At 42.6% G+C, this 22,343-nt stretch overlaps 1 protein-coding gene across 1 annotated transcript in view; it reads right to left on the reverse strand.

Moving 5' to 3' along the window:
* The window catches only part of NKAIN2 (sodium/potassium transporting ATPase interacting 2), a 1,110,439-nt gene that overhangs the window by 297,840 nt on the left and 790,256 nt on the right, over window positions 1-22,343 (reverse strand). Inside the window, exon 4 of the mRNA XM_088443070.1 lies at window positions 2,094-2,294. Coding sequence (XP_088299196.1) covers window positions 2,094-2,294 — 201 coding nt within the window. The remainder of the gene's footprint in view (window positions 1-2,093; window positions 2,295-22,343) is intronic.

The following is a 22,343-nucleotide window of genomic DNA, read 5'->3' on the forward strand; positions in this document are numbered from 1 at the left end:
ACAAAGAACAGAAGTAGTTTAATGCTGGAATTGGAATTATAAACAAGATCACATTAATGATCACTCATTGCGTCTGCCAATTCCAAATCTGTTCCCTGTGCTTTCATCTTCCCATTATGTTGATTTTATATGCAGGGAGAAGCAGAGAGTAGTCATTATTAGGAAAGGAGAAAGAGCACAATGATACTGAAGTACAGAGAAACTGGACTTGAAAGATTTCCAAATGACTACATTAAAATGTTATGTTTATTACTGTGGAAAGTGACTACAAAGCACCCCTTGCCACATGCACTGGGATGTAGCTGTTTGTTACTGTTTTACAGAAATGATCCTTTAACTGAAAAAAACAGGAAATTCACTTGATGACGGCAATAAAGCCTTAAAATAGGTATTTTCTTTGCTAATTAAAGTCACAGTTGAAGGCATGTACTAACAGCATAATGACCGTAGCAGAGTTACATGAACAAGCCAAAGACAAGGACTGAGGTTATGCAGTATTGGCAGGGTAATTATCAACCTGCTGCATGCTCATTACAAAGGCTTTACATTGCAATTATCAGATTAATGAAGTACTGCACTATCTGAATGAAAATGTGTTTTGTGTGGGTATCACAGCTTTAGAATGGATTATTATTAAGTAAAAGATCCAAGAAGAGACTCGTGTGAGATTTATGTTTCCAGATGATTGCAAACTTAAAAAAAATGACAAATACTCTCACAATACAGTGTACTAATTATGGATAAAATAAGAATTGCTGATATCCTGATAACTGTTGATGTAGACAGGGACTACAGTATATATTAAAATAGTCATCAACCAATGTCATGATGGAGATTTAAGCTGGGTCTGAGTGATGTGATTGATGTAAGAACTTTATGGTCATTTAAAACCTTAATGTCAGCATTATATTTTTTAATAAGAGCGACTTTCATAGATACCATGAATAAACCATTTGTAAAGGGTCTCAGCCAGACTGAAGATTTAAGTGAAGAGCTCATTGAGTTCTAGTCTTTCATTAAGACCCAAAAGGCTCAGTGCATTTACTGTAATCTGTGGATCCTCCTGAGTGCAGAACTTTTTTGTATCATTGATCACTAAAATCCCATGGGTCTTAATGAAGAACTACAACTGAATGAGCTATTCACCAAAACACTCAGTCCAGTCCCCAGGGCTCTAACTAGGGGTATGCAACTGGTGCTGCCGCACAGAGCACAGGGCCTTTAGACGCTCCAGACAGGCACCACGCAGTCTGTGCAGCATTTTGGAGTGTCCTCAGGAGGCTCCAGTCAGCAGTGCACTTACAGGTGCTGCCGGCCATGCCTCCTCTGCGAGATGTAATGATGTAATTCCAGTGACATGCGGTAAGGTAAATGGCTGGGGAGGCACTGGCTAGTATCAGAGCCAGATTTACACACACATATATGAACCTGAGGGTTCATGTGGACATTATACAGAGGTGCAGAGCAGTATATAGTGCTGGATATTTGGTGTGTTTTGATCAGGGATGTGCAGAAAAGGTAGACAGGGGAGGCAGTGCCTCACCTGCCATACACTTTTTACTCCAGAGTTTTGACTATAAAAATGATTATAATAATACAAAGAAGATATTTATAATATTTTCTTTAATTTTTTTTATAATTTTCATAGTGAAAACTGTGGTGTATACCTAAGTATGACAGGAAAGGCTCTGCCTCACCTGACTGCACATCACTGCATCATACACCCAACATCATGATGTTGGGCGCTAAGGGGGCGGGCTGGAAATAGGGAGCAATTAAGCCTTGTTATGGCTCTGCAAGTTTCACCCAAAATTGATGTTACGTTATGTTTACCCAGATTCTGATTACAGCCATCTCTTCTAAATACAGTTTGCATAAACTTGAAAGACACTATATAGCTCAAATGCATTATGGGCCCGATTCATTATACATTTTATACTTTCTTTTCTTTGTTTCCTCATCCACATAATTGTTGAAAATTGATTTTAAACATTAACCCAATTTCCATATTCTTTGCAACATTTAAAACAATTTTCAGATAAAGGAACAGTAATTCTGTACATGTCCTGAAAAAATGAAAGCATGTTACTTACTGCAAAAAAGATCTGGAGAGAGCTGTGTGCCACTTCTATATACTGGTATTCTAGCAAGCACGCAGAAATCGTAATATAGCGGTGATCTTCTGGGGCCCAATCCGGAGCAGGAGTTACTGAGGTTACCATGCATCCTGGCCCATTTTCCATCCACCAGGAACGATGCATTGATACGTTAAATGTCAAGATAAGATCTCTTTCCTAAAAAAAAAAAAAAGATATATATGTGTATACATTTAACTTGAAAAAAAAAAGATACACGAGGAAATATTTACATGCACTTATAAATAACATATATAAGAATAACTTGATCTTAGGAGATCAGAGAATGTCCACAAACTCCCTTGTACACTGCATATAAACCCCACATGTCTGCTTATATTATTCACTGTTTTAAAGCATCAAAACAGAAAACATTACTCCAAAGTATCTAATTAAAATTCTGCACAAGCTCTGGGAATGTTTTATAGATTATTTCTTGTGAGAATTTCAGTACGTTAACTCCTAGACGATATGAATCAGCATTGATAGAATTAAATGAAAATTCAAATGAAAAACATTTTGGCCGTCATACAGTTCTTTATTAAGCTCAAAAGACCCCAATTCAGTAGCATATTCTACAGTATGTGTTTGATAAACGGTGATAGGTTGTAAAAACAAAATAGAACTTTTACACTGTTTGAAATCTCTTCAGTTGCTGGTGATGGCCTTTTAGTGTTGTCTGTGCATTGATGGTCTTTTGAAGGTGAAACAGATCCTTGAATTAAGAACAGCACGATTGAATTGATTGTTATAGTGACAATCTTGAGACACCTAACAACAATTTAGCATGAGAACCTTCAGGGCAGGGTAGCATAAGGAAATGAGGGAGACACAGCCTGAAGTGCTGCTAGGATTCAGACAATTGGCAAGTTCACAAGAGGACTTAGTAATATTACTTGATGTTCTCATGCTTTACTATAATCAGACCGCATTTGTACCAGGGGCAAACGCAGGAATTCTAGAGGGGGGTTTCCAAATGCTTAATTTCTGTGCAGAGCAAATAAAATAAATAATAGAAATAGAAATGTACAAGATATTTAAATTTAATAACATATGTTGAATTAAAAAGAGGCAGAAAAAGTTGCAGATTAATGTAAAAAATAAATCCATGTTGTAAAACTCTACTAACCCACCCTTATATTCTATGAAAATAATGCTGGGAACGCATTTAGATGACGGTTCAGTCGACAGAGTGATCCACTGTCAGAGCGGCTGATTGGTAAGCTATACACACTTACCAATCAGCTGCTATACTGTATATGTCTGTGCTGACATCAGAACTGGGCGGGCATTTCAATTTGCCTGCCCATTTGTTATGTCAGTGTCGGCAGTCCCTGCACATTGTCTGTGCTGCAGATCTGACCTGATATGTTATGCTATTCCCAGGGGTGGGCCAGGGGTGATAATATTTATTAGATTATGCCAGGCTGTCAGCTATTCCCAGGGGTGGGGGGATGGGAGGATAATATTTATTAGTTTATGCCATCTGTCTGCTATTCCCATTCCCCCACCCCCCCTGGAATAACATACAGAAGACAACTGGCATAATCTAATAAATAATATCCTCCCCCCTTCATCCCCCCACCGCATACATGGAGCAGTCGAATGTAATGTTTAATACATTATATCATGAACCCCTCCTGGCTGCCCCGCCGCCCGTACCTCTCCTCTCTCCGCTACACACCACACCGCTGCCCGTGCGCCCGCCCGCCCCGCGCGGTAGAAAATGGCACCATTCAAATAAAATACTGCTAGGACTACCAGTCCCCCCCGCCCGCCCACAAGATCCCCGGCACTCCCCCGACACAGCAGTAGCTTAAATAATTAAACATTATCCCCCCCACCTACGTCTTGCAGCCGCACTCAACAGCTCCGGAGCCTGGCGCAGTCCACAAAGCGCGCCGCTGACAGTGTCCAGGGCGGCATGAGAGGCGCTACTGACGTCACGGTGCCTGACCTGGGAACTGGCTGGGAGGGGCTTGCGCACTGCAGCTCCCCCTACAGCCAGCCCAGGCAGTGTCAGTATGTCTTAAAAAAAAATAAAAAAATGTGTTAAGCAGCGCTGCTCGCCGGGTCGGACAGGGGGGGTTTCCAGGGACTCGGAAACCCCCCCTGCGTGCGCGGGTGTGTACGATATGGGAATTGTACAAATCACAAGTAATAAACACACAAACGAGATATAATAATCATCCACATGTGCTGCATTGCAAATAGTTCAGATTTTGTTCTATGCCCTGTCAAGTATTGTATCATGTAATATCCTCTATTCACAGCAATAAGAGATGTTTTTTAGGGGCAGTTTAACAAACTTCTGCTAGGACAGCAGCTGCAATAGGAGCCTGTGCGGCAATATAAATGATAGTAAATAGTTCATTACTTATATGTTATATTAAATATACAACCATATCATTTGATCACTGATCTAACTGGCCCATGTATTGCAGTAACCAATCTACTGTTTATTAGGACTCTCTACATGACATGTTTTGTAAGGGATTGTATTATTTGAATGTATAGGCTTGATTTTTAACCGAGGCTCTTTAATCATCTATATTCCTTTCTCTATCCATATGTTTGTCCCATGCATTTTTCCATTATTTTGATGCTTGGGCTTAACTGCATATGCTAAGAGATGTTATTATATTTTTACTTGTAAGCTCTGAGAGCGCTCATATAAATGTTTTGTGTAGGAGTGTGTGGCTCTGCCATGATCATGCATCCCAGAGTGCAAGTTTATCCAGTTAATTGTCCAAAAAGGTTGTTCTCTATTAAGACACTTCTCTGTTGATCAAACTTTAGATCTGAGCTAATTTCTCCAGGGACGGTATATTCAGGGAGCACTAATTGCCAGCAGATGGATCTGTCACCTAATGCAGAACTATTGATACTAGCTGTTAATGAACCCCTTGACATTTCAGTGATCACTAATGCCCAAAACATTTATGGTACTTCTATAGTTTGTTATCCTCAAAAGTAGTATACTATCCAATCTCAGGGAAATATCATCTTAATGACGTGTTTCTTGGTCAGTATACAAAATGTTATTGAAGCTGGTGCCTAAGTTTTCTTACATCTTGTAATGTACAGTATCTTTATGGATATGTTAATAAATGTACAAAGTGTATCCAGAGCTCTAGAAACTATAGTTCTTTAGAGTCCATAGAATAAAATGCAAATATATACAGTACTATGCACTAAATTGACCAAAAATCAGACTTATAAACCCCATTAAATACACCTTTTGTACTCTCAATTGTATTTAAAGCAGTTTCAAGATTGTGTTATTTGATATTCTTATAATAATGTAATTTCAGCTTCCATCTTAGAAAAAAACAGTATAGAACTATTGTATATGTACTGCTTCTTGCCCATTGGCTACAATAGTTTGTTCCTGAATATAGGATTTAGGTATCACAGTTGAACTGATCCTATAGGCCATCCTAAGACATTGAAGCATCATCATTTTTTGTCCATTGTAAAATAAAGGGTTTGACGCAAAGATTTACTTTTGAAAAAAACTGCTTTACGGGACCATTGTAGTAAATATTCATTCATTTTATTTATGGGATAGAGCAAATATTACATTCTCTATACCACAATATATCTTCTATATATCGTTAATTAGAAATTAGCCTTCACTGAGTTTCCTAAGGTCTAAACCAGTGGTCTCCAAAGTAAATTGAGGTGTGAGCTACTTTAGAAAAATGAAACCTCCTGAAGAGCTACTAAAATTGTACAAAACAAAATCTGGCTAATAACCGAACAATTGAAGGTAATTTAATGAAAATTATAGTGATATTGTTGTAGCATGCAAATAAAATGTAAGCACAGGCACGTTTCACTGTTAATTACCGGCTCCAAGGAGGTACATGCCATAGAGGAGCAGGGCTACTGTGTGATTTTCCAGCAGGGCTGGGCGGGAGTTACTCGCTCCACTGTAGCGTAGATGTCGTGGGTGAAACCACGGGGATGCAAGTCAGGTGATTGCTGTAGAGGCTGCGGTGATCACCTGACCTGCTTCCCTGTGGCTCCACCCATGGCATCGATGCCACGGGGGAGCACACGCCAGAGCTTACTCCCTTCTAGTTGACTCGGCAGTAATGCAGTAATGCAGTAATGCAGCTAGGTGAGCTACCAAAATTAAGCCCGCGACCTACCAGTAGCTCTCGAGCTACAGTAGCTTGCGAGCTACAGTTTGGAGACCACTGGTCTAAACGATCGTGAAGGAAAAGGTGCAACTCAATAGATTTTCAAATTGAAGAATACTCTAGATCAGGGGTGGGCAATAAGTGGCCCTCCAGTTGTTGTTGAACCACAAATCCCAGCATGCCTTGCAACAGTTTTAGCATGGCCAAATAGCAAAACTGTTGCAGGGCATGCTGGGATGTGTAGTTATACAACAGCTGCGGGCCGATTATTGCACACCCCTACTCTAGATATTCCTTGTTGGACAGTTTTTGATTGAACATGTAAAATCTGAGCATATTGTTACCTTAAAAAATACCTGGCTTATAGCCTATGCTGCCAGTCTTGTATCTCTTCGATTAGAAATGAGGGGTTTGGTTTTTTTCGGTCATATTCAGATCTCAAACCCTGCATCATATTGACTATCCAGCTCTCACATGTTTTAGATAGCTAATAAGATAAATCTGAACTAATTTGGCGAAAAGAACCGAGTAAAAACTGAACCGCTCATCTCTACCTTCTATTATCTCCTCACACCTCTATACCACTGAACCTACTGTAGAGCTGATCAGATCTGGCTGTTAAGCTCATGACACTTCTAGCTCTCCTCACTAATAACCCTTAGGTTTGAACCATCAGCAGAGAGGATTAAAATAATTTGCATTGTGACACAACGCTAAAGGAGACCTCAGAGTCACTAATAAGGAACTGGTAAATAATTTCCAAATAGCTGGACTTACACTCCATTTTGGGACTTATGGCCAAGTGGATAACACTACATTTCTAAATGGACAATTATATATAATATCACCATCTTCATAGTAACCACGTCTATCATCAGGGATGTAGTCAGCATCTCTGTGGGCGGGGATGCCGGCAGTTAGAATCCCAACAACAGTCGGAATCCGGGCTCTATAGTACTGAATGCTGACATCCCGACAATAAGTATTAGGGCACTAGGGGGAGTGCTAAGGGCAATCTGCGGTGGGAGGGTAAGGGTTTGGCTGCAGGAAATGTGGGTTAGGGGGAGGTTTATGGTACTTACCTCAATGCATCTCGATTATGACAGTCGGGATGCCGCTGTTGGTATTCTGACCACCGGCATACTGACCGCCGGGATCGCGTACCCAACCCCTATCATCACTAGCTGCCTTCATGTACCTAAAAATTATTTATAGTAGTGCATTATTGTGCTTCATTTTTTTAATAATATACATGCCATTTATTAATTTTCAACTTTTAACATTTCATCTGCATAGCAATTTGTTGTTGTTGAAGGTTATTTATCCTTTTAGCTCTGTGATCATTTGCTATATCTAGTAGCACCTGGTTGGTTACCTAATTATTAGTATAACTTTAGTTTGCTTCACATATTTTTTGCATGCTATGATCAAGCAAGAAAGACAGCTTACACACCCACAACACTCTCATGGCACTCACATAAGACAGAACGGTTCCATGCAATCGCCCAGTTACAGACCAGAAACTCCCATTTCATGCAAATCGTGGTCTGTCAATGGATGTATCAATCAGTACACACTAGCAATCTCCATCCATCTGCGGATACTTAATCCAGCATAGGTACAAAATCTGATTTCTTTCTCTGGTCATGTACAGTACTCTAAAATAAGTAGCAATTGTGTGAATTGCAACTTGCTTGTGACTCAGAATCAGCCCCTGTGTGTCCTGGATTGCTGCCAAGTACCCTGGACTTACACAGGATGGTTTATGTGAACCTGGTCAATGATGCCATCCCTGCAGCTTTTGGTATACTGCCAATATTGTGTTCAGTTTACAGCTACAGCTTCTGGCCTGTATCTGCACTCTGTGAAAGCTACAGCTGCTTCCTAACAACTACAGTACCTGTGCATTCTTAACTTCCATACCTCTACACCTCCTTGGCCTACTCTTCATCAAGGCCTCATCACCACTTAGGCTTCACCACCATCTTGCAAGGATGACCATTGGCCATCAATACTTAGCAACCTTTGATCATTTGCCAATAGTCAATTGTTTTGCCATTAATGGCAGAGATCTGATGTTTCACTGCCATCAGTGACAGAGATGGAGTAATGTTTTTTTCAAACTGCTGCACAGGGCATGGAGTTTAGTTCCCTGATACGCTGCAAAGAACCACCCACCCATCCCTAATTGGCCCACTGACCATGTGCAGCACAATCAGGGATGTCCATCAATGGGTAAAACCATTGATGATGTCATGATGTGATGTGGTGATGGTTAACTCTCCAATGACCATCTCCACCATCTAACCCTCATCCCCATCTAGGCTTTCATTACCACTAATACCCACCTTACTTCTTTCTTTTTGCAACTCAGAATTTCCAGCTTCCACATCCTCAGGAGAAGCTCAGACTCTGCTCAGCTGACTATCATTTTTCCATATTGGCCATTGTCCAGTAAGACTCCATCTATGCCTCAGCATCTTGTAGACCTCTGCACAGTTGACCATCATAATTTGTTCCTACTGTCTCTTTATTACTGCCCTCTAGGATGTAAGTTCTCAAGAACAGGATCCTCCACTTTACAACTCACATTTTCCACTTTCTGTCTTCCCCTTGTGCCCTGACATGTCTTATACTGAATAGCTGATTGGATTCTGTATGCATTTGCTGAAACTGCATCACTTCATCTTTTTCTGCATAACTGTTATGCTCATTTCTGTATTGTCTGCCTTTCATGTCCTTTGCCAATTGATTTTGTCTCATGCAAATTGATAGATGTATGTAATTTTGTCCTGTACACTCTTGTCAAGGGGTGTAACTAGGTATTTGAAGGCCCCGTAGCAAAAGTTTGTAAGGGCCCCCATGTACCACCCAATGGTGAAGAATGTATATAACACATGTAACTTTGACAAGGAAGATGGGCCCATAGCAGCTGCAATCTTTGCACCTATAGTTTTTGCGCTCATGACCCTGTTTCGCTCATTTTGTGGTGCTATAACAATGTTTTATACTTATATTCTGGTCATGCTATATCTTGCTGTTATTTAATTCTATAACACTGCTATTTTTTTATGTTACCTCCTTGTATAGCGCAGCGGGCACTTTGTTGGACCTTAATCAAAAGATAATAATAATAATTAAAATGGTGGTAATGTTTGTGATTTCTTGAATAATGTTCAACTTTTTCCTCATTTCTAGGCTCATTTCTTGTCCTAACACTGAAGTGGAAACTTCCCCAATTTCACCTGACACTAAGCTATATCTGCATCTCATAGGGTCACTGCTGCTGAATTAAAGTTCTACATCAATGTTTAACAAAACTTTTAGGGGTATATTTACAAAAGTGCGAGTTTTAGAAGTGGAAATGTTACCCATAGCAACCAATCAGATTCTAGCTATTACCTTCTAGAAGGTGCTAGATACAGTAAATGTTAAGTAGAATCTGATTAGTTGCTATTGGCAACATCTCCACTTCTATAAACCCGCACTTTAGTAAATATACCCCTTAAAGTTTATTTTTAAGGTGGTTTCCTAATGTTATTTCTAGCCCATCCAGTTAATAAGTGCAAAGCTTGTAACAAAGTGGACTATCCTATATGCTCAAGACTAGAACCCAGTCATATCAGTGCATGCCAATGATCTGCCAAAACTTACATCTTATGCAGTGACTTTGTCCTCAAGTTACTGAATTCATTCTCAACTATACCAGTGAAAACCCTTTGGGTGTTATGTTAAAAGGTCACAGACACCTGGGGACTAACGTATTTATCACAGGAAATTACATTTTCATCTTTATCTGCAATCTGCAAAATTTTATTTAATATAGAAAAATGGAATTGCTTTTCTATTTGACTTCACTTCTTTCTGCATTTTTACGTTTTAGTTGCTCCTGTTTCTGCCTGTGCCAATGGCTATTTAGAATTAAATAAATGATTAGTGTTGTAAATTGTAATACATTATGCATGTCATACTGCTGATTCTGTATGATCATGGAAATGTATCAAAATGTTATTATTATTACAAAACAGTAATAGCAAGTGTGCTCTGTTTTTTTGTAATAAGTTTATATTATAACATTTTAAAACATATTACTTATATTTATACGTGTAAATAAATTCAGATTTTTGTTTTTTAAGCGCGATTATTTGGACCCGGCTGAGGAAATCAACTCTTTGGAAGCATTTGACTCCTTTGATTTACCAATTAGCAAAACTTAGATTATCACCCCTACCTATTAAACGCGGTTAGCTGTGAGATGTTATGGAATGTGCACAGGGAGAGCACTGAATTATACTCCATCTACAATGTGTGAACCCAAACTCTCACAAATGTGGGCAAAGATAATCTTAGAGAACACATAGCACTGCATTAAAGTAATGCCGCGTATCCACTACGCGACATTATTGAGCAATTGCACGATTACAACATCGTAATCGTGCAATCACTCAGTAATCTGGCACAAATCGTGCACATTAATGTCGGAAACGACCAGCGTTGCGTGCTCCCGCTGGTCGTTTCCGGCATCAATCATCGCCCGAACATGCTGGTCAATCTGCTGATAACGACAGATAGACCATGTTCGGGGATGATTGATGTGCCTACACTGAATGACTGATCGTTCAGTGTAGGCACAGCACAGACTGTGAAACGACTGCACGATTACATTGTCGTAATCATGCAGTTGTTTCACAGTCTGCTAGTGGATGTGCCCCTTAACCCTTAACTAAGAAAAAACTCACTTATACCTCTTTTCCACCAAAAACCTGGGTCCGACCTGGGTTTTCAGACATGGGGCCTGATTCAGACTTGGGAATAGAGGGCCTGATTCAGAGCCGGACGCTATTTGCGAACGGTCGTTCAGAAAAAGGGGCCAGCTATTTAAATTGAGCACTCGCTCTTTGCGGTCTGTTGACGCCTCTATGTCTGAGCGAGTGAACAAAATATGCGCTCGCTATTTTGTCAAGACGCCCCCTGGCTGCTCGCATCATACGTCATCTCCGCTATTTATTTGATTAATCGAGTACATCGAAAGTACTGCTCGCAGTGCTTGTGGTTGGATTTTCCTACCGCAATCATGCGAACAGTTCAGGCTAAGAAATAACCAAGTGACGTGGCCGATGACGCTGCTTTGTTAATTATGCACACCCTTAAAACGCCCGTTTTGACATTTTGGCACGCCTGCGTTTGGATCTCCACTTCCCGTTTTCAAGCACCTTACCCTGTTACCACCCACAAACGCCTTATCCTGTCACTCAAATTAGCAGGCATTCGCTATTTTGCAAGCACACAATTTCCGACCGCAATGACTGGTTTGCGCATGCGTATTACAACCCAAACGCATACGCAGTTGTGCGAACATCGCTCGGAGCAAACGAGCAGCCACTTACGAGCGGCTCTGAATCAGGCCCTGAGTGAGATATCTCTCTCAACTGTGAACCTGAACAAACCATATTGCAATACTGGCTGCTTTTGCATGTAGCCCACAAATACTGCACAGGTTTATTATTACGCTACAATTTAGATGTCAGATTGGAAACACTCCTCCCAAATCTAAATCTCTCTGCACATTTTAAATCTGTCCCACCTGAAGTGTAGCATGGTTTCACCAAAATGATCAGTTGAGAGAGAAATCTCACTCTATTCACAAGTCTGAATCAGGCCCTTGGTGCCAACCCAGGTCAGACACCGTTTACACAGCAGCATTGATCTGAGTTATTCTCAGGTCAGCCCCATTCACACTGAACCTGTGTCTGCCCTGCTAAACTTGTGAGGTCATAAAAAGTGAGAGGTGACTGCTCCACAACCACCAATCAGTTCATTTTAAGCATGACCCAGGTCAAAAAACCTGGGTTGCGCCGTTTACACAGCACCATTACACAGGTCCATCCTGGGTCCGACCCTGGCAGCTACCTGGGTTGGATTGCCAGGTCACTTGACCCGGGTTATTTTCAGGGACCCTTTTACACTGAGCTGCGACCCAGGTAGACCCAGCAATAACCCATGTTATCGCTGTTTTTCCTGCAGTTGCAAGTTTTTTGGTATCCAATTGTGTGCAGGGTTTTGAGCACACAGGGTTTTTTTTTGCGCCTACAGATCAGGTCCAATTTTTCCAAAAATCCATATTTTAAGGAAACATTGTATGCACCTGCTCTGGACACCATTGGACACCCTCCCTAATGACTAATTAAGCAATTGGAAGTATTCAATTAGCTTAATTAGTCCTTAATTACTCACCTTCTGCAGCTCTGTCCTCTTCCTCAGTCTCTTCTCCAGCATCGCAGACAGCTTACATGGACCAGCTGGGCACATGACAGGTACTACTCCTAAAACTGCACCCCACTACCCCTAACCCTGCACTCCACTACCAATAACCTTGCATGTACTCCCTGCATACACAACACTACACTACCTCTAAACCTGCTCCCCGCACTCACTACACTACACTACCCTAAGCCTGCTCCCACTCGCCATGCACAATACACTACCCCTAATCCTGCTCCCACTGCCTGCACACACTACACTACCCCTAACTCTGCTCTCACTCCCCAACACACACTACACTACCACTGACCCTGCTCCCACTGCCCGTGCACACTACACTACACTACCCCTAACTATGCACCCGCTCCCCACACACAATACACTACACTATCCCTAACCCTGCTCCCACTGCCTGTACACACTACACTAGACTACACTACCCCTAACCCTGCTCCCGCTCCCTGCACACACTACACTACACTATCCCTATCCCTGCTCCCACTGCCGGCACACACTACACTAGACTACACTACCCCTAACCCTGCTCCTGCTCCCCGCACACACTACACTACACAATCCCTAACCCTGCACCCGCACCCTGCACACACTACACTACACTATCCCTAACCCTGCTCCCACTGCCTGCACACACTACACTACACTATCCCTAACCCTGCTCCCGCTCCCTGCACACACTACACTACACTATCCCTAACCCTGCTCCCACTGCCTGCACACACTACACTACCCCTAACTTTGCTCTCACTCCCCCACACACTACACTACACTACACTACCACTGACCTTGCTCCCGCTGCCAGTGCACACTACACTACACTACCCCTAACTCTGCACCCGCTCCCCACACACTACACTATCCCTAACCCTGCTCCCACTACCTGCACACACTACACTAGACTACACTACCCCTAACCCTGCTCCTGCTCCCCGAACACACTACACTACACAATCCCTAACCCTGCTCCCCTTTCCTGCACACACTACACTACCCTTAGCCCTGCTCCCGCTGCTCGCGCACACTACACTAGACTACACTACCCCTAACCCTGCTACCACTGCCTGCACACACTACATGACTACACTCACCCTGCTACCACTGCTCGCACACACTACACTACCCCTCTAACCCTGCTCCTGCTGCCTGCACACACTACACTAGACTACACTACCCCTAACCCTGCTCTCGCTCCCCGCACTTACTACACTACACTACCATTAACCCTGCTCCCGCTGCCCATGCACACAACTCTCTAAACTACACTACCCCTAATCTTGCTCCCGCTTTCTGCAGACATTACACTACACTACCCCAAACCCTGCTCCTGCTGCCTGCACACACAGCCCGCACACACTACACAACTATACTAACTCTGCTCCCACTGCCCGCACACACACTACACGACTACACTACCTAACCCTGCTCCTGCTGCCCGCACACTAAACTACAATACCTCTAACCCTGCTCCCACTCCCCGCACATACTACCCTACACTACCACTAACCATGCTACCATTGACCACACAAAGCCTGGGTAGCCATCCACAGGGTATGCCTCATCATTCATTCAAACCATTTGCCACCTTTGTGTGTAGTTTACCAATAGTAAAGTAAAAAAACAATTATTAACCATTTTCTTTCCTCCTTGTTCGCTTAAAATAATGCCTAAATTACATTAGTGGAAACTAATTACATGCAAGCAAGCTCCCAGTATATACCGGCAAAGCCCATATATTAACATACCACCCATACCCTGGTTTCACCTTATTTCTATATACCAGAAGTATATCAATTTGTACAATCCATGTTACAATACTTTATATTGACATATGTTGATATTGTAGCAGCAGTGGCATTTTGATCATATTCCAGAATAAGTATATACAGATTAAAATGTCTTCAGTGATTGGATCCCATATTATGCAGGTAGAGTCCAATACATTATGCCAGATGTCTATTGTATACATAAGTGCTCATATGAGTACTACCAGCAGAGATGGTAGCCCAGCTTTTACTAGCAGCGCCTATGAATAGCAGAAATAAATGTCCATGTAGACCAGCAGTGCCTATGACTATGCCACAGATATGAGTACCCATATATAAGATGCAGTGGTCATGTCTATTTACCAGCAATTCCAATGTCAGAAGAGGTGGATACATGAGTACTAAAATAATATTTGTCTATAACTATGCTGGCTGAGTTACTTGTCCATGTTATACTAGTACTACTCATCACTCATCACTAAGCCAGCTATTGTATGATGATGATTATCCGTTTAGTCAACATCGACTTTTGAACACTTTATGGATCCGTGAACGCCACGCTTCTCTTTCTCTGACCGCATCCTTCAGGTAATTTATGGGCATGTTCGTGTCAGCCTTTATTGTGTCCAGCCAACGAGTTCTTTGGCGTCCTCTTCTTGTGGACCCACTGATGAATCCAAGCATTAGCGCCGTTTCTAGGGGATTAGCCCGCAAGACATGTCCAAAATACGAGAGTTGTTGTTTGGTGATCTTGCCTTCTAATAATATTTTTGGTTTGACGCGCTCTAGGACTGCCTTGCTCGTATTCATTGCTGTCCATGGTATGCGCAGCATTCGCCTCCAGCACCACAATTCAAAAGCGTCGATTCTCTTGCGATCTGCCTTCTTGAGTGACCAGGTTTCGCATGCATACATAAAGATTGGAAAAACAATTGCATTGACCAACCATGCTTTTGTTGCGCTGCTGATATCGTTGCTCTTCCATATCTTCGTCATTCCTAGCATAGCATTGCGGCCAAGTGCAAAAGCTATTGTATACACACAGTTAAAAGTGCCATGACAATGTCAGTAGTGGTGGGTGCATTTATAATAGCAACAGTGCATATGGCTAATCCAGTGGGTGTGTTTCTGAATATATAACATTGATCTACAACCCCCACAACCCCTTCGTAAGGCCTGCATTATGAAGAACAAATATTTCACATACTCAAGTCTGCTCACTTCTGTATGGTATATTGGCATCCTCCCTGACCCCACTACTCCTGTTTCATTAGCCAACCAATGCAGAAGATGGATTCTTCTACAGATCTAAATAATAGCCACCAGGTTTTTAGATTTTTTTCTGCTTGTACAATAGTTCAAGAGCATCTGCTTCCACTCTCCTACAAGCTCTACACTGGCTCCCCTTCCCCTTCAGAAATCAATTCATGGTTCTTACACTCACCCAATCTTCTCCCATTTACATCTTGGATCTTATCTCACTTCACACTCCTGCCCACCCACTTCGCTCAACAAATGCATGCCGCGTCTCTTTCCAAATAATGACTTCCTCCCACTCCCGCCTCCAAGATTTTGCATGTGCTGCTCCCTACCTCTGGAACTCTCTCCCACTACCTATCAGACTCTCCACCTCCCTTCAAATGGGCTCTCAAGACCCACTACTTCATCAAAGCCATCCAGCTCTCATCCTAACCTGCTGCTACTTGCTCCTACCTCCCTGTCTACCCCATCTGGGTCACCCCTCTCAGTCTGCTCTTCCCCTTTAGAATGTAAGCTCTCACAAGCAGGACCCTCCCCCCTCATGTGCATCTCCTTCCCTCACTCATATGATCGTCTATTCCTAACTTCCCCCAAGGGCATCAAACACTTGGTTGCTGACACTCTACTGCTTATTTGAGTGTTATGATCGCTGTTGCAGCAATGTATATAAACTATGTCCTTTTCCTGCATTGTTTGTACTGTAAGTCACTGTTTTCTTGTTTGCTCATTAGTTTATGTACTTTGAAAGGTGCTGCGGAACCCTTGTGGCAGCATATAAATAAAGTAGGGGTGTGCACCGGTCACTTTTCATGTTTTGGTTTTGGATCTGGATCTTTCTTCCTGTTTTGGATCTGGATTGGTTTTGCCAAAACCACCCTTCCGGGTTTTGGTATTGGATCTGTATTTTTATTCAAAAAAACATAAAAACTACTAAAATCAAAGAATTTGTTTTTTTTTGTTACTACGCCATTATTAACCTCAATAACATTAATTTTCACTCATCTCCAGTCTGTTCTGAACACCTCACACGTCACAATATGGTTTTTAGGCCAAAAGGTTGCACGAGGTAGCTGGATGACTATGCTAAGTGACACAAACAGGTGGCCCATCTAGGAGTGGCACTGCAGTGGCAGACAGGATGGCAGTGTGAAAAACTAGGGCCCAAAGAGTACATAATGCAAATAAAAAAAAAGAGGTGCAAGATGGAATTGTCCTTGAGCCCTTTCACCCACCCTTATGTTGTATAAACAGGACATGCACACTTTAACAAAAAAATAATTTCAGCGCCAGGGTCTGCCATACGACTGTGGCTGAAATGATTGGTTCATTGGGCCCCCACAAAACAAGTTGGCAATTAATCTGTCCCTGCACAAACTGGCTCTACAGAGGCAAGATGTCGTTCTCATCCTCATCCACCGATTCCTCACCCTCTTCAGTGTTGCATACATCCTCATCCTCAGAGCGTATTAATTTGTCCCCGCTGGAATCCACCACCACAGGTCCCGCTGTACTTTCTGGAGGCTGGTCTTCCCGGAAGAATTTATAATTCATTTTGATGAACATCATCTTCTCCACATTTTGTGGAAGCAACTTCCTACGTCTTTCGCTGACAAGGTTCCTGGCTGCACTAAAAATTATTTCGGAGAGCACACTGGAGGGGGGCAACTTAGGTAAAATAGAGCCAGTTTGTACAGGGGCCTCCAAATTGCCTCTTTTTCCTGCCAGTACAGGTATGGACTGTCGGACATGCCAACTTGGATGCTGTCACTGATGTAATCCTCCACCATTCTTTCAATGGTGGCAGCATCATATGCAGTTACAGTAGACATGTCAGAAATTGTTGGCAGGTCTTTCAGTCTGGACCAGATGTGCAAACTTTGTCCTGCCTGCCCTGCATCAGCACCAGCGGGTTGGTGAGGATATCTAAGTTGTTTCCTGGCAGCCCCAGTTGCGGGAGAAAACGAAGAAGGAGCTGTTGCCGTGTCATGTTCCGCTTCAGCTGACAGTGTTTTCAACAGCAGGTCTTTGCACCTAAACAGACAAATCTCAGGTGCACAACTCCAAATTATTAATAATATATATAAATGCAATAAAATTTTGCAATCAATAGAGGTTTTTAGCATAATCATCGCCAAGGTTATGGGCCCACCCACCATATCCAGGTAACCTCTTTCGGGTAGGTCCCTAACATACTAGGGTTCAAATCCAGAGTGCAGGACCCCCCAAAACTGGCCCAGCCAAGCCGCCCCAGGGCACCACCATAGTAAGAAAAGTGCAGTGTAAAGAGATAGTTAGGAGCAGCTACAGCTGCATATAAAGAATGAAAATAAAAAAGTGAAGTACATATATATTAAACACACAGTGAAGGGTTAAAATGTGTTATAAAGGAAAATGTGTTATAATGCGGTGCCCTGAGACAGATTAACCAACGCAATCCAGGGGGACCCACACCCCAAAAATGAACCAAAGTTGCACTACAGTATATAACTTGTAGGACTTATCTAGAATTGTGCCTAATACAGTGTGCATATACATTACCATACTCCATGCTTTTAAACCAATAAGGAAGGGTGCTAGTCCAGAATGAGGGCATCTCTTTTCCCTCAGAAGTGCAATAAAGCACATTAAATGGAGCATATGGGAAAGATTTCTGGACTGCACAACCTGACTATATATATGATGGGAGGTGCTACCTGATGAGATTAATTGCAGGCACAGAAACAGACAAATCTCAGGTGCACAACTCCAAATTATTAATAATATATATAAATGCAATAAAATTTTGCAATCAATAGAGGTTTTCAGCATAATCATGGCCAAGGTTATGGACCCACCCACCATATCCAGGTAACCTCTTTCGGGTAGGTCCCTAACATACTAGGGTTCAAATCCAGAGCACAGGACCCCCCAAAACTGGCCCAGCCAAGCCGCCCCAGGGCACCACCATAGTAAGAAAAGTGCAGTGAAAAGAGATAGTTAGGAGCAGCTACAGCTGCATATAAAGAATGAATATAAAAAAGTGAAGTACATATATATTAAACACACAGTGAAGGGTTAAAATGTGTTATAAAGGAAAATGTGTTATAATGCGGTGCCCTGAGACAGATTAACCAACGCAATCCAGGGGGACCCACACCCCAAAAATGAACCAAAGTTGCACTACAGTATATAACTTGTAGGACTTATCTAGAATTGTGCCTAATACAGTGTGCATATACATTACCATACTCCATGCTTTTAAACCAATAAGGAAGGGTGCTAGTCCAGAATGAGGGCGTCTCTTTTCCCTCAGAAGTGCAATAAAGCACATTAAATGGAGCATATGGGAAAGATTTCTGGACTGCACAACCTGACTATATATATGATGGGAGGTGCTACCTGATGAGATTAATTGCAGGCACAGAAACAGACAAATCTCAGGTGCACAACTCCAAATTATTAATAATATATATAAATGCAATAAAATTTTGCAATCAATAGGGGTTTTTAGCATAATCATGGCCAAGGTTATGGGCCCACCCACCATATCCAGGTAACCTCTTTCGGGTAGGTCCCTAACATACTAGGGTTCAAATCCAGAGCGCAGGACCCCCCAAAACTGGCCCAGCCAAGCCGCCCCAGGGCACCACCATAGTAAGAAAAGTGCAGTGTAAAGAAATAGTTAGGAGCAGCTACAGCTGCATATAAAGAATGAAAATAAAAAAGTGAAGTACATATATATTAAACACACAGTGAAGGGTTAAAATGTGTTATAAAGGAAAATGTGTTATAATGCGGTGCCCTGAGACAGATTAACCAACGCAATCCATGGGGACCCACACCCCAAAAATGAACCAAAGTTGCACTACAGTATATAACTTGTAGGACATCTAGATTTGTGCCTAATACAGTGTGCATATACATTACCATACTCCATGCTTTTAAACCAATAAGGAAGGGTGCTAGTCCAAAATGAGGGCGTCTCTTTTCCCTCAGAAGTGCAATAAAGCACATTAAATGGAGCATATGGGAAAGATTTCTGGACTGCACAAGTTATATACTGTAGTACAAATTTGGTTCATTTTTGGGGTGTGGGTCCCCCTGGATTGCGTTGGTTAATCTGTCTCAGGGCACCGCATTATAACACATTTTGCTTTATAACACATTTTAACCCTTCACTGTGTCTTTAATATATATGTACTTCACTTTTTTATTTTCATTCTTTATATGCAGCTGTAGCTGCTCCTAACTATCTCTTTACACTGCACTTTTCTTACAATGGTGGTGCCCTGGGGCGGCTTGGCTGGACCAGTTTTTGGGGGTCCTGCGCTCTGGATTTGAACCCTAGTATGTTAGGGACCTACCCGAAAGAGATTACCTGGATATGGTGTTTGGGCCCATAACCTTGGCCATGATTATGCTAAAAACCTCTATTGATTGCAAAATTTTATTGCATTTATATATATTATTAATAATTTGGAGTTGTGCACCTGAGATTTGTCTGTTTCTGTGCCTGCAATTAGTCTGATCAGGTAGCACCTCCAATCATATATATAGTCAGGTTGTGCAGTCCAGAGATCTTTTCCAGGTCTTTGCACCTGTCCAGGCTTGTGTCCACCGGGAAGATAGACACCATGTAGGCTAGCACTGTGGCCAAAATGTAGTGGTCTGATTTCAACAGATTGACCACCCTCGAATCCTGGCAAAGCGAATGAAGGGCTTCATCCACAAGTCCCACATACCGAGTGGAATTGCTCCATCTTAGCTCCTCCTTCACTTTTTCCAGCTGCTTCTGCAAAAACCTGATGAAGGGAGTGACCTGACTCAAGCTGGCAGTGTCTGAACTGACTCATGTGTGGCAAGTTCAAGGGGCTGGAGAACCTTGCACAACATGGAAATCATTCTCCACTGCACTTGAGTCAGGTGCATACCCCCTCCTTTGCCTATGTCATTTGTGGATGTATAGGTTTGAATGGCCTTTTGCTGTTCCTCCATACTCATAAGCATATAGAGGGTTGAGTTCCACTGCATTACAACCTCTTGCTTCAGGTGATGACAGGGCAGGTTCAAGAGTGTTTGCTGGCACTCCGGTCTTCGGCACGCAGTCGCTGAATGGTGAAAGTGGCCCAAAATGTTTTGGGCCACCAAAAGCGTCTCCTGCACGGCACTGTCGCTTTTAAAAAATTCTGCACCACCAAATTTAGTGTGTGAGCAAAACATGGGATGAGCTGGAATTTGCTCAGATGTAATGCCCACACAATATTGGTGGCGTTGTCAGATATCACAAATCCCCAGGAGAGTCTAAGTGAGGTAAGCCATTTGGCGATGATTTCCCTCAGTTTCTCTAAGAGGTTGTCAGCGGTGTGCCTCTTACTGAAACTGATGATACACAGCATAGCCTGCCTTGGAATGAGCTGGCGTTTCTCAGATGCTGCAACTGGTGACACTGCTGTTGTTGCTGTGTAAGGCGATACATCTGCCCAGTGGCCTGTCACAGTCATATAGTCCTTAGTCTTCCCTGTTCCACTTGTCCACATGTCCATGGTTAAGTAGACATAGGGTACAACCACATTTTTTAGGACACTGAGGACACACTTTCTGACGTCTCTGTACATTCTCAGTATCGTCTGCCTAGTGAAGTGGAATCTAGATGGGATTTGGTACAGGGGACACACTACCTTCATCAATTGTCTAAATGCCACTGCACTAATGTTGGGTACCAGATGCACGTCTAACACCAACATAGCTATCAAGGCCTCAGTTATCTGCTGTGCAACAGGATAACTGCTGTCGTACTTCATCCTCCTCGCAAAGGACTGTTGGATGGTCAATTGTTTTGTAAAAAAGTAGTGGTGTTCCAACTTCCTCTCTGGGATGATGAATGACTTCCAGCAGCAGCGGCAGCAGTAGGCGTAGCAATGCAGGATCCTCCGGAGGAATCCCGGATAGGAAAAGAGTCAGTCATCCCAGTGACATGGCCTGCAAGACTACTTCCGATCCTGATTGAGGAGGAAATTGACAAGGAAGGAGATGCTGGTGTGGTTTGCAGGCACTTGGATACAACAGGACAAAGTGATTTAGGTGTCCCTGGACTGCTTACGGTCCTAGCCACAGTTTCTTAACTTGACAGTGACTTTTTATGAACATGGTGCAGGTGACTTATAAGGGAGGATGTTCCTAGGTGGTAAACATCTTTACCCCAATTATTACACCTTTACATAAGCTACATATGGCAAGACAGTTGTCCGGATTTGGATAGAAATATTTCCAGACCGAAGAGGTGAATTTTTTCGTCTTCTGCCCAGGCATGACGATGGGCTATTTCATCCCACGGAAAACAGCTGTCTTCCCCAGTGCCTGATTTAAACAAACCACATCTCCATCAGAATCCTCCTCGTCAATTTCCTCCTCTGCGTCAGCTACACCAATATCCTCATCCTGTTGTACTTCAACAGTGATATCTTCAATTTGAATATCAGCAACTGGACTGTGGGTGCGCCTTCCAGCACTTGCAGAGGGCATGGAAATGGTGGAAAGAGCCACCTCTTCCTGTCCAGTGTTGGGAAGGTCAGGCATTGCAACAGCTGCCACATTTGGACTCTCCTTGGGGATTTGTGATATCTTCTTAGAATGCACAGTTCTTCGCTGTACTTTTACCAGCTTAACTCTTTCCATTTTTCTAGCGGGAGGAGGAGGGCTTCCATCGTATGGTGCACCTAAACCACTAATCATGAACATAGGCCAGGGGCATAGCCGTTCCTTGCCACTCCATGTCGTAA

Source organism: Taudactylus pleione, unplaced genomic scaffold (genome assembly GCF_031769625.1).
Source record: "Taudactylus pleione unplaced genomic scaffold, aTauple2 ptg000326l, whole genome shotgun sequence".
Classification (NCBI taxonomy): domain Eukaryota; kingdom Metazoa; phylum Chordata; class Amphibia; order Anura; family Myobatrachidae; genus Taudactylus; species Taudactylus pleione.